Source organism: Manihot esculenta, chromosome 18, assembly GCF_001659605.2.
Source record: "Manihot esculenta cultivar AM560-2 chromosome 18, M.esculenta_v8, whole genome shotgun sequence".
NCBI lineage: Eukaryota > Viridiplantae > Streptophyta > Magnoliopsida > Malpighiales > Euphorbiaceae > Manihot > Manihot esculenta.
This window is the reverse complement of record NC_035178.2, coordinates 7,332,972-7,345,170: the sequence shown is the minus strand read 5'-3', so window position 1 is coordinate 7,345,170 and position 12,199 is coordinate 7,332,972. Positions and strand designations below refer to the sequence as shown.

General features: G+C 27.7%; 2 protein-coding genes across 2 annotated transcripts; both read left to right on the top strand.

Annotated features, from left to right (window-relative positions):
- Positions 1–2,968: 2,968 nt before the first annotated feature.
- On the top strand, positions 2,969–6,878 carry LOC110606684 (metal transporter Nramp5-like). Its single transcript, XM_043953001.1, has 13 exons — positions 2,969–3,197; positions 3,273–3,351; positions 3,452–3,492; positions 3,594–3,672; positions 3,800–3,904; positions 4,295–4,404; positions 4,750–4,931; positions 5,031–5,100; positions 5,208–5,381; positions 5,496–5,600; positions 5,713–5,844; positions 6,015–6,110; positions 6,205–6,878. Exons 1-13 carry the CDS (start codon positions 3,045–3,047, stop codon positions 6,550–6,552), a joined length of 1,674 nt encoding a protein of 557 aa, XP_043808936.1. The 5' UTR covers positions 2,969–3,044; the 3' UTR covers positions 6,553–6,878.
- Positions 6,879–8,776: 1,898 nt separating this feature from the next.
- On the top strand, positions 8,777–12,121 carry LOC110606681 (metal transporter Nramp5). The gene is made up of 13 exons (XM_043952962.1): positions 8,777–8,960; positions 9,059–9,137; positions 9,228–9,268; positions 9,420–9,498; positions 9,573–9,677; positions 9,781–9,890; positions 10,089–10,270; positions 10,363–10,432; positions 10,526–10,699; positions 10,786–10,890; positions 11,006–11,137; positions 11,233–11,328; positions 11,667–12,121. The coding sequence occupies exons 1-13, from the start codon at positions 8,805–8,807 to the stop codon at positions 12,003–12,005; spliced, it is 1,668 nt and encodes a 555-aa protein (XP_043808897.1). The 5' UTR covers positions 8,777–8,804; the 3' UTR covers positions 12,006–12,121.
- Positions 12,122–12,199: the final 78 nt, after the last annotated feature.

Genomic DNA, 12,199 nt, shown 5'->3' with positions numbered 1-12,199 from the left:
TCGCATTTATCTTTTTATTGTATCAGATCATGCTCAATTTTTATTAAGATTGATTCTCTTCGATTATTAAGATTTAATCGGATTATGGATAATATTATCATAAAATGTCTTATCCCTAATATATTATCAATTATTAAAAATTACTATTAAATTATTAAAAAATTTAATAGTTGATTTATATTTTAAAATTATTTAATTAAAATATCTCTTTATCTCGTAAAATAGAACTCTTTCATTATTATATTAAAAAAAATTTAAATAATATATTTTAAATATGATTGAAATGATTAAATAATATGAATATTTAAAATAAAAATAATAATGAGTATAATTGAAATTGTATGAATTAAATAATATAATCATTCAATTTGATTAATAATTTTTTATAAAAATATTAAAATATTAAGTTTTATAAATATAAAATATTTTAATTAGATAAATTAATAATTTTTTAAAAAAAATTCACCATCTTGTTGTTGTTGTTGTTATTATTATTATAATAAGAGGCATGAAGCTTTCCAACTTGGGAGGCATGGATCTCACCCCTCCGTTTGTTTATATAAGTAGACAGCACTAACCAGTGGAGGTTGAATCTTCTGGTTTCAATTTTGCTTTAATTTAATAAATAAGTTTTTAATTATTTTGAAATAGTATAATTTTTTATCTTCAATAAAATTAAATCATTTCAACTATAATATTTCTAAATATATACTATTCGATCATTCTAAATCCAAACTAAGCACAAGTGTTATATACTTATAAAATTCCAAAAAAAAAATCTTTCAATTCAATTTATTAAATAAATTTTAATTTAATCACATTAAAATTATTTTTAAATATTATCATAATATAATTTTTGTGTTATTTAAAAACTATATATTAAATATTGAATCTCATTTTATTATGATAATTAGTTGTACCATTCAACTATTAATTAATTTTCACTTGATTGATAATGAAATTTTAAAAATTTTAAACAAAGACTAATTAAGAGCACAGTCCACTTTCAGCACCAACCTAAAAGGTCGGTTTAATTTTAATTTAATAAATTAAAATTTAACTAAAATATTTTAATTTTAATTATAATTCATTATTTTCGTATTATTAAAAATATATTATTATCACTAACCGATTCGATTTAATTTTTTTATGATTAAAATTGAATCGAAGTAAAATAATTAAAATTCTTTAAATTAAAAATCAAATCAAATCAAAATAAATAAAAAATCAAACTGAATTCAATTTAATTAATTTTTTCAATTTAAATAAAATAACGCTAATCCCAATAATATTTTAAAAAATAATTTTTTTATTTCTTAGATCATATTTATAAATAATTATATTAGATATTTTTTTTAAATGATTTTTATTATATTTTATATTATTAATATTAATATTTTAGAATTATATTTTAGATTAATAATAATAATTATCATTATTATTATATTTTTTAAATTATTAAATCATACATATAAAAATTATACAAATAATACTAAAATAATATATTAATTAATAAATTTATATGCTTAGCAGTGTTAATAAAATTTTTAAATTTTAATTAAAATGATTTTATTTTTTAAAATAAAAATTTTTTTTATATTTTTTAAGTGTTTTAAATATTAAAAATATTTTATGTAATATAAAAAAATCTTAAATTATTTAACATATTTCTGAATTGGCAAGACAATTCTTGTGATATCTTTTGCCACGTGTGCTTAAAACAATGAGAGGAGGAGGTGTCCGATCCCAAGTTGGATGGAAAAAGCCATCTATCGTCATCTCTTTCGTTTTCTCTCATTTATAGTATACTTAATAAAATCCGATATTTTTTACAATTTTCAAGCATAATTTAAATTATAATAATAATATATTTATTAAAAATATTTTATTTAATACCAGTCATTATACTATAACAATAAAAGCTCTATAACTTTAATTAACACTATGGATAGTTATATTTACTTTTAAATAATTCATATTAAATATAACTTTCTCAAATTTATATTTTTATTTAAAATGAAATATATATCTTTTTAATAAAATAAAATATATATTTATTAATTAATTATCAAATATTAATTTATTATTATTACACTCACATATTTAGTATATGTATCTAAATAAATTTAAAAAATCTCATATTCTATTGTCTAAATCTCTAATATTCATTTAAAAGAAATTTTAATTTACTGTTATTAAAATTATAAATTTAATTAAACTATTAACACTTTTATATAATTAGTGTAAGGCATTATTCACTACAATAAATATAATAAATATTAAAATCAGTCGTACAACCACATTAATTTTGTTATTATAAATGCTAGTAATATGCAATAATAGTAATATGTACGGTTAATGATACATTCAAAAAAAATATTATTTATTAAAATTATTATTTATTAAAAAATTAATATTTTCAATAATTTTAAATTACTGATAAATTATTGTGTAATATTAATTTTCAAACCCTAAAAAATTAATACAATTACAACTAAACAAAACTCAAAAGAAAAATCTTATCATATTAGGCTAAGTGTAGCCATTTAATCAATTTCTTTTTTCTTCCCGTAAATCTTTTTATCTCATTTACAGAAATTGAAACATAAAATCTTTAAATTAATTTTAAATGAAAATTCCAATTTTCCACTGTAAATCTCTCTATATGGTCATGTTAAACACTATATTTTCGTATATATCACGACATTGATGGCTAATTAATCCAGAATATGAATGGACTATGAACATTATTAATGTATATAAGAAAGGGATCAACAGTACACATCGTAATAAAATGATCAAAAAAAATATTTTTTCTATGTATTATTGGAACGTGAAAAAGGAAAGAAAGTGACATTTCCTCTCTTAGGCCTATGGGCAATAGCAGCCAAACATTTTCTCTAAATTGAACAAAAGAACAAGTGGCAAGCAGCTGCCCTTCTCATCCCCAACAGGGGCCTATAAATGAACACACCACATCACCATTTTAATAACATGTAGTACTAAGGTACTCACACTGAGAGAGAGAGATAGAGACGACGGCGATGGAGAGGGCTGAGCAAGCCAGCGACACCGTACCGAGCTCATGGGGAGGACACAGCAATCGCATAGCAGCTGTTAACCTTGAGAAGAAACCACAGCCTGCTACCATTGATGATCTTGATGAGCATGGCCATAACCACACAACTCACGATCAAGTATGTGTTTCATTTAGTAAGTTTTTGAGAATAATGTGATCTGTAATTGAATTACTCTTAATTTTTTATGATCAGAAACCAGGATGGAGAAAGTTTCTGTCATATGTTGGACCTGGTTTCCTGGTTTCTTTGGCTTATCTTGATCCCGGCAACTGTAAGTCTGTCTCCGGCTAATTTCCAGGTCCCATATTCTCTTATTATCGCTTACAGTGTTTTTCCTTGTTTCTTTTTCCTTTGTAATGTGATATCGACAGTGGAAACTGATTTGCAAGCAGGAGCTGACCATGGATATGAGGTAATCATTTTAACGAGATAGAAGATTATTAAGTCTACATAAAATGAAAATAAAATATAAAGTAATTTAAAATTAAATTATTATTTTGTACTTTGTTGTAGCTGCTATGGGTTATACTTATTGGACTAGTATTTGCTCTCATAATTCAATCACTGGCAGCAAATCTTGGTGTTAGCACTGGTAAGATTTTATTTTCTTATTTGTGAAAAAATATGAAATCATGAGAATAAAAAATTAATTAATGATGTGATTAGTGCTTAGTAAGCTAATTTTTGTGAATGAATAATCTGACGTGTGAAATTTTCAGGAAAACATCTGGCAGAGGTATGCAAGGCTGAGTATCCAAATTTTGTGAAGTACTGCCTATGGCTGCTGGCCGAGATAGCTGTCATAGCTGCCGATATTCCCGAAGGCAAATTTTCTTATCCACAGATACTTTCTTTTTGACTTTTTTTGTACAAAATTTCATATTAAAGGAATGTGATGAAATATTACGAATTTCTTTTTTAATTAATAATTTTAAATTTAAATATTAGAGAATCATTATTTTTTCATTATTTTTTGTTAATTAAGTGAATTGACCTGACCTAATCTGATATTTTTATCTTTATTGATTTATATTCATGGCCTTAATTTCTCAGTGTTACATATGGAAAAAAAAGGGAATTAATTGAAGAACTTTAAATTCTACATACACATATTGGACCACCAAATTAATTAAACAATTTCATATCTTTCCTAAATAAAATAATTTTCCCTCAAAAAACAATTTTCTTTTTAACTCTTTATTTATTATTGGCAGTGATTGGGACAGCTTTTGCCTTAAATATACTGTTTCACATCCCAGTCTGGATTGGAGTTCTTTGCACTGGTCTTAGCACTCTCCTCCTCCTCGGCCTGCAGAAATATGGGGTGAATTTTCTATATCATTAATATTATTTCGTTTAAAATAAATAATATGTTTTTTTAATTTTGTTATTATTTATTTATTTATTTATTTATTATACAAACAACCCATTAATTAATTGATAATTAGACATGATTCACGAGTATTTTCTTTTTATTTTAGATTTTACAAAAAATTATTTTAAGCAACATTTTTTACTTATTGTATAAAATTAATCTACAGAATAAATAATTAAGATGTCATTAGCACATACTACATATATAAAATATCAAGTCTTTTTTTTGGGGCTTTTGCAAGATTGTTGATTGATTTTGATTTTGAATTAATTTGGGATTTTTGGTTGTGTACAGGTGAGGAAGCTTGAAATGTTAATAGCAGTTCTAGTATTTGTAATGGCAGGATGTTTCTTTGGGGAAATGGGTCATGTTAATCCACCAGCTTCTGAGGTTTTCAAAGGCATGTTTGTCCCCAAGCTCTCCGGCCAAGGAGCCACCGGCGACGCCATTGCCCTTCTTGGTGCCCTTGTCATGCCGTAAGAATAATTTCCTCTTTATTATTACAATAATTAATAATTTTTTACATTATTTATTAGATAATTCATATTTTAACTATGAATTTCTCTTTTTTACAGTCATAATCTCTTTCTTCACTCAGCTCTTGTACTTTCTAGAAAAATACCTAATTCTGTTCGAGGCGTCAATGTGAGTACTAAATTAAACTGTCTATTTCATGTCTAAATTTCAATAAATTCATCAAATAAGCTTAAAAACATAATTATTAATTATTTAATTAATATTAATTTTAACAGGATGCTTGCCGGTATTTCCTTATAGAGAGTGGATTTGCACTATTTGTGGCATTTTTAATCAATGTGGCAGTTGTGTCTGTCTCGGGGACGGTTTGCTCAGCTCAGAACATCTCACAAGAGGAAGCAGACAGATGCAGTGATCTCACCCTCAACTCTGCTTCTTTCCTTCTTCAGGTTGAAGTTAATTTTATTATTTTACAAAAAATTCTAATTTTAATTCAGGATTTAGGCTAATTAAATTAAAATAATTGTCCTAAATTTGTTTATATTTTATTTGATTTTTGACAGAATGTATTGGGAAAATCAAGCTCTACACTATATGCTATTGCCCTTTTAGCCTCAGGTCAAAGCTCTGCTATAACAGGAACTTATGCTGGACAGTACATTATGCAGGTTTTAATCTCATTTTAGAATTTTAATCATTCAAAATCTGGGATTAATTAGTTGCTAATTACCATTTTTATACCCATAAAAAATTAATTGAAATATGGTTTAAGCTTTGCAGGGTTTCTTGGATCTTAAGATGAGAAAATGGATTAGAAACCTGATGACTAGATGTATTGCCATTACACCTAGTCTTATTGTTTCAATTATTGGTGGATCACAGGGTGCAGGTCGTCTAATCATAATTGCATCGGTAAGATATAAACCTGAGATTTTTTTTATATTTAAAATGGAGATTAGAGATCGGTAGAGTAAAACTTAAAATCTCTCAGATTTAATCAGATATACTTACGACCAGTTTAGTAGGTGAATGCATATAGACCGAGATTTAAACCCTCAACCATTTTTGTAATGATTTTGCAGATGATACTCTCATTTGAACTTCCATTTGCACTCATCCCACTTCTCAAATTCAGCAGCAGTTCCACCAAGATGGGGCCACACAAGAACTCAATAGTTGTAAGCTCTACAACTTTTTTTTTTTAAAAATACCCTTAAAAAACTCAAAATTACAAAATATAATAACAATTTTATGGGTTTTTTATTCATGCAGATAATAGTTATCTCCTGGATTCTGGGTCTAGGCATCATTGGAATCAATGTATATTATCTAGGTACAGGCTTTGTGGGTTGGCTACTTAACAATGATCTACCAAAAGTTGGGAATGTGTTGATTGGGATCATAGTATTTCCTCTAATGGCAATCTATGTACTTTCAGTTATCTACCTAACTGTTAGAAAAGACACAGCTGTAACATTTATAGAGCCAATGAAGGAAGATCCAACGGTTGTCCAAGCAAATAACATGGAAGTTGGCAGATTAGGCAATTCTATTGAGGCTCTGGAGTTGGATCATGTGCCTTATAGAGATGATTTAGCTGACATCCCCCTGCCAAAATAGAGGCTTGCCAGCTACTTTTGGACCACATTTATCGGTTTCAAAGCTAAAGATTATTAGATAATAATAAATGTTTTTCTTTTCTTTTTTCTCCTTAAGCGGATGCTTCCCTGTTGTCTTCCTCTTGGCTCTAGAGTTTATTATAATGAGCCTTGGACCTCTGTTGTTTATAACTGTTTTCAAGCTTTGGAAGCTTCTCTCTTTTGGCTGGTTTTAAAGCTGTAATTGCTGGGCTTGAGTCTTGGTTCAATGAATTTCAATTGCTTTTCAAAAAAAAAAAATAAAAAAAATGATAAGAACCATTTAAAGCAGAACATCTTCAGTCTTCACTGCTTTTGTTTTAATTTGACCTTTGTGTTCTATGTGTCTTGCAGAAATGTTCTTGAGAACTGAAATTAAAAATGTTAGCGTTCCTCTTCTTCTTTTCCTCTTTCTTTTTTTTTTGTCTTTTTTTATTTAGTCCACAACATTTATCTTGTATGATATCATGTAAATAAAAAGGTTTATTAAAATCTCGGTGTTCATAAGATTTAAAAGGATTTTTAAAATTTTTTTATTTAATTTAATTAAATAATAATAAATTTCAATTTATAAAATACTAAAATCATATCATACCTGAACTTGTCAAAATCTGAAATAAAAAGTAATCTCTTCAAAATTAGTATTATAATAAATATTAAATGCGCATGTGATGAACAACATCAGTAGTATAACGTATCTAACCGTCGAAACATAGATTTTTAATTAGCATTGTCCATTGTTAAGAGCCTAACAAATATCTTTACTCTCTAAAAAACCTTTGCTCATTAACATTCATTTATTTTTTATTAAATCAATTACAATTCATTAATTTTCTATTAAATCAAACCAAGTGTCCACATTTTATTATTTTAATATCAGTTTATTATTGTAATAGACTGTTTTTTATAATTAAATATTTTTTTAAAAAAAATTTGGGAACAACTAAAATAAGATTCAAACCAATTGTTTAATTTAGTTTAATCCAAATGATTAAAGATATTATTATTCATCCATTAAATTCAGATTTAAATCCCAGTTTCTAAACTTGATTAATAAAATGACTAATAGAGTCATATGCTAATATTTTTTTATATAAAAAAATAGAGTCACATGCTAATAATTGGGAATTTTGACAATTTGTAACAATTAATGTTGTAACCACTTCTTTCCAAATAAGAATCCGAAGATTATCCAAATAAACTAATTAAATAGTCAACTTGAATAATAAATTTAACGTTGTATAACATCTATACATCAATCAAGTTCACAAATAAAAAATATCCTACTCTAAATATATATATATTTTCTTTCAAGTCAACTGCTTGCTATTGTCGTGATTCACGCCAAAATATTTTAAGACTTCTGAATTAAGTGGCAATTAAATTCAAGTACCACAATAAATTAATTATTTATAAATTTATTCATATATTTTTAATTTCATAAATACTTAATTAATTTTATAAAAAAAATACTTACATCCTATTTATTTAAATATACAAAATAAATATTAAAAAAATACATAAATATTATAAAATGTGAGAGTTAGTAGTAAGTATCATGTAAAAACAACTTGTAGTAGTTTATTTTTATTAATTTGATGTAATTAAAAAAGCAGATCGATGCCAAATAATTTTTTTTATTATTTTTAATCTACGTATATATTTTACCGAAATATCTATTAAAATTTTATTTGAATAATTATTTTATATAAATATTTAAATATTGATAATTTTTTAAAATAAATTGAGATTTAGTGACCAATTACAATGAGTGAAAATTACTTACAGGACTATTTTTCAAATCCAACTTTCCTAACCGATTTCCAAACATTTAGGATAGTTGACAAAGATATCTAGACCTGGTAGTTTTGAGATGAAAAAAAATATAGGAATTATTATTAGAAGGGTAAATATGTCTTAATAGAGTTAAATAATTGGTCCAGAATGTAATTTATTTATTTAATTTTTTAATGATAGTTTAGAAATCAATTTAAATTTTTAGCTGTAAAATAATTTATTGTACAATTTAATAACTTTGACTGTATTATTTACCGTACTAACAACAAAAACAAATTTTTAACAGCTGAGATAGTAATCTGATTTAAAAATTGAAATACAAGAATATTGAACAAATATGATCCAATATTTCAGAAGATATTCTGGCAATCAAATTTAAGCTACCACCATAAATAGTGGAAAGGAGTTGCTGCAATTGCAATCAAGAAACTAAGAAAGATGGCAGGTCTGCAGAATGAGGAACACTTAGGTCCCACACCAATGGGACACAGTACTCGTATAGCAGCCGTTAATTTGCAGGGCCAGACCCCACCTTATTCCGTTGATCATGATCAAGATCAAGATCATCTACAGGACCCAGCTGCTGCTCACCAGGTATATACGTACAAAGCTAGTATTTCAATTGATTTTTACTACTCAAATGTACGTTCTGAATTCAATCATCTGTTGTGGAATCATTCTGATAACTTTAGAAAGCCGGATGGAGAAAATTTCTAGCCTATGTTGGACCAGGTTTCTTGGTTTCTTTGGCTTATCTTGATCCTGGAAACCGTAAGCTCTCTCTCTCTCTCTCTCTTCTCTGTATGTTTTGAACGTGCGAATATCAATAGTACTGACCCAGAATCTTTGGCATCTGCACAGTGGAGACTGATATGCAAGCCGGAGCAAACCATGGTTATGAGGTAAAACAAACAAACATACATACATATGTATGTATGTATGTATGTATGTATTATCCTCTTTGATTTGAGTGATCATCCTGGCAGTTTTGTCCTCAATTTGAGAAACTGATCTCATGCATGTCAATTGACTTGTAATTTTTATAAATTCCAGCTTCTATGGATCATAGTCATCGGCTTGGTTTTTGCTCTGATAATTCAGTCACTTGCTGCAAATCTTGGTGTAAGCACAGGTAAGAAGTCATACATACATACATGATACATACATACATACATATCGCTCTTATTAAGACGGGATTGATATTAGGAAAACATCTGGCTGAGTTGTGCAAGGTGGAGTACCCAAAATATGTGAAGCTTTGTTTATGGTTACTGGCTGAGGTTGCTGTCATAGCTGCAGATATACCAGAAGGTATTGATTTTTCTCATTATTTCTTTGTTATTATTCTTTTTATAAAGGAAAATAAAAATTAAATATATTTTGAATTTAATTAATTTCTCTTTTTTTTTTCTAGTAATTGGAACAGCTTTTGCACTAAATATACTGTTTCATATCTCACTATGGATTGGAGTTCTATTGACTGGTTTTAGCACTCTCCTGCTTATTGGCCTGCAGAAATATGGGGTATTTTTATATTTTTTAATTATATTTCTTTTTAATTCATAATTCATTCATATAATTATATGTTTGTAACATCCCATCCCCAGTAGCTTGGGGAACTGAATCCCACATCGTGGATTAGCAAGTTTATTAATAGTAACATCCTAGTTATAATTATTAAATAAATTAAATAATATATAATTTCAAAATTTCATTGTACAGGTTAGAAAACTAGAAATGTTGATAACAGTGCTGGTATTTGTGATGGCTGCATGTTTCTTTGGGGAACTCAGTTACGTAAAGCCTCCTGCAGTAGATGTGATTAAGGGCATGTTTATTCCCAAGTTGTCCGGCCAAGGAGCCACCGGAGACGCCATTGCCCTTCTGGGTGCCCTTGTTATGCCGTAAAACACCCTACTTCCACCTTTACAATTTAAATTATACTCCATTGTTTTCATTCACATTCACTATTGTTTCATATTTTCTCAATATATAGACACAATCTTTTTCTTCATTCTGCTCTCGTGCTCTCCAGAAAAATACCCAACTCTGTCACCGGCATCAATGTAAGCCTACCAATTTCATATTTTAAAAGATAATTTATAATTTGAAGTTATTATTTTTTTTTAAATTCTGATATATTTGATTAAATTTGGAAGGATGCATGTAGATATTTCCTTATGGAGAGTGGAATAGCATTATTTGTAGCTCTCTTAATCAATATATCAATTGTTTCTGTGACTGGAACTGTTTGCATGGCCAACAATCTCTCATCTCAAGACACTGATAGATGCAATGATCTCACACTTAACTCTGCTTCCTTCCTGCTCAAGGTCTATACTCTTAATCATATAATTAACCACCAAAATTCACTAATCTCTAAGTCTTAATTAATTAATTAATTATAGTTTTGTCTCAGAATGTGCTAGGAAAGTCCAGCTCAACCATATATGCCATTGCATTATTAGCCTCAGGACAAAGCTCCACCATCACAGGAACCTATGCTGGCCAATTTATCATGCAGGTTTTTTTCAATTTTTTTTTTTTCATTTTGGCTTTGTTTAGGATCCAATGATTCTATTTCAAGGTTTACTAAAATGGGTTTTGATTTGATTTTTGTGGTTATAAAAAAAAATTAGGGCTTCTTGAATCTTAAGATGAAAAAATGGAAGAGAAACCTAATGACAAGGTGCATAGCCATTACTCCTAGCCTTATTGTCTCTATTATAGGTGGATCTTCTGGGGCAGGTCGATTGATTATCATTGCATCGGTTAGTGATGATGATAATTATTTTTCATATATGATTTTTATTAGCATAACTAATTATTATGATGAAATTAATGATTTTAAAAAAAAAAATTTCAGATGATACTTTCATTTGAGCTTCCATTTTCACTCATCCCACTTCTTAAATTCAGCAGCGGTTCCACCAAGATGGGACCATATAAAAATTCAATCTATGTGAGTAGCAACTTCCTTTTTTCCCCTGCTTTTCTTCTTTGCATATCGGTTGGATTTAAATCTAAAACTAAAAGCTGAATTTTTTTCAAAAAAATAACGGTACAATTATGATTTTAGATCCTTCACTTTTGACCGTTGAAAATTGATTCAAATAGTTATAGATTCACTTGCAGATTAACAAGTTTTAATTCAATAACAGTTACGAGTTTAAATTCTAGTGGAAATTAATTATGCTAAAAAAATATTTTATTCTAACAAATTTCGGATTTTATTACCTAATTTAAGCCAATAATTATTAGGGTTTGGTATTAGCAGTTTAATATTATATATTTCTGCAGATTATTGTATTTTCGTGGATTCTAGGCTCGTTGATCATCGGGATCAATGTGTATTATCTAAGCACAGGCTTCGTGGACTGGTTAATTCACAACAACTTACCAAAAGTTGGAAATGTGTTTATTGGGATCATAGTATTTCCGCTAATGGCAATCTATATCCTCGCAGTCATATACCTGACTTTTAGAAAAGACAGAGTTGTAACGTTTATTGAACCAACAAAGAGTGATCCAATTATCCAAACTAGCATTGAAAGTGGGCTACGAAAATCTGAAGAGGAATTGCAGATGCATCAGGTTAATTACAGAGAGGATTTAGCACATGTCCCACTGCCAGAGTAGTAAGATTTTCAATTGCATGGACAAAAGATTATTCTGCACTTGTGAAATTTTACCTGTGATGTCTCGGTTGTTCAAGTTTCCTTTTTTAACAATGCTGAGAAGTTATGTAGTGCATGGAATATAGTTCTCATCTTTCTGCTTTGTTCGTTTTATCGTCTCTTTTTACTTGGGATTATCAAGCAGCTGAAACCAGA

What these genes read in the sequence shown, in the direction of transcription:
- LOC110606684 (XM_043953001.1), top strand. Translation starts at nt 3,045, where the DNA reads ATGGAGAGGGCTGAGCAAGCCAGCGACACCGTACCGAGCTCATGGGGA. An exon ending in ACCACACAACTCACGATCAA is followed by an intron (nt 3,198 to 3,272) that starts GTATGTGTTTCA and finishes TTTTATGATCAG; the next exon opens with AAACCAGGATGGAGAAAGTT. An exon ending in CACACAAGAACTCAATAGTT is followed by an intron (nt 6,111 to 6,204) that starts GTAAGCTCTACA and finishes TTATTCATGCAG; the next exon opens with ATAATAGTTATCTCCTGGAT.
- LOC110606681 (XM_043952962.1), top strand. Translation starts at nt 8,805, where the DNA reads ATGGCAGGTCTGCAGAATGAGGAACACTTAGGTCCCACACCAATGGGA. An exon ending in ACCCAGCTGCTGCTCACCAG is followed by an intron (nt 8,961 to 9,058) that starts GTATATACGTAC and finishes TGATAACTTTAG; the next exon opens with AAAGCCGGATGGAGAAAATT. An exon ending in CATATAAAAATTCAATCTAT is followed by an intron (nt 11,329 to 11,666) that starts GTGAGTAGCAAC and finishes ATATTTCTGCAG; the next exon opens with ATTATTGTATTTTCGTGGAT.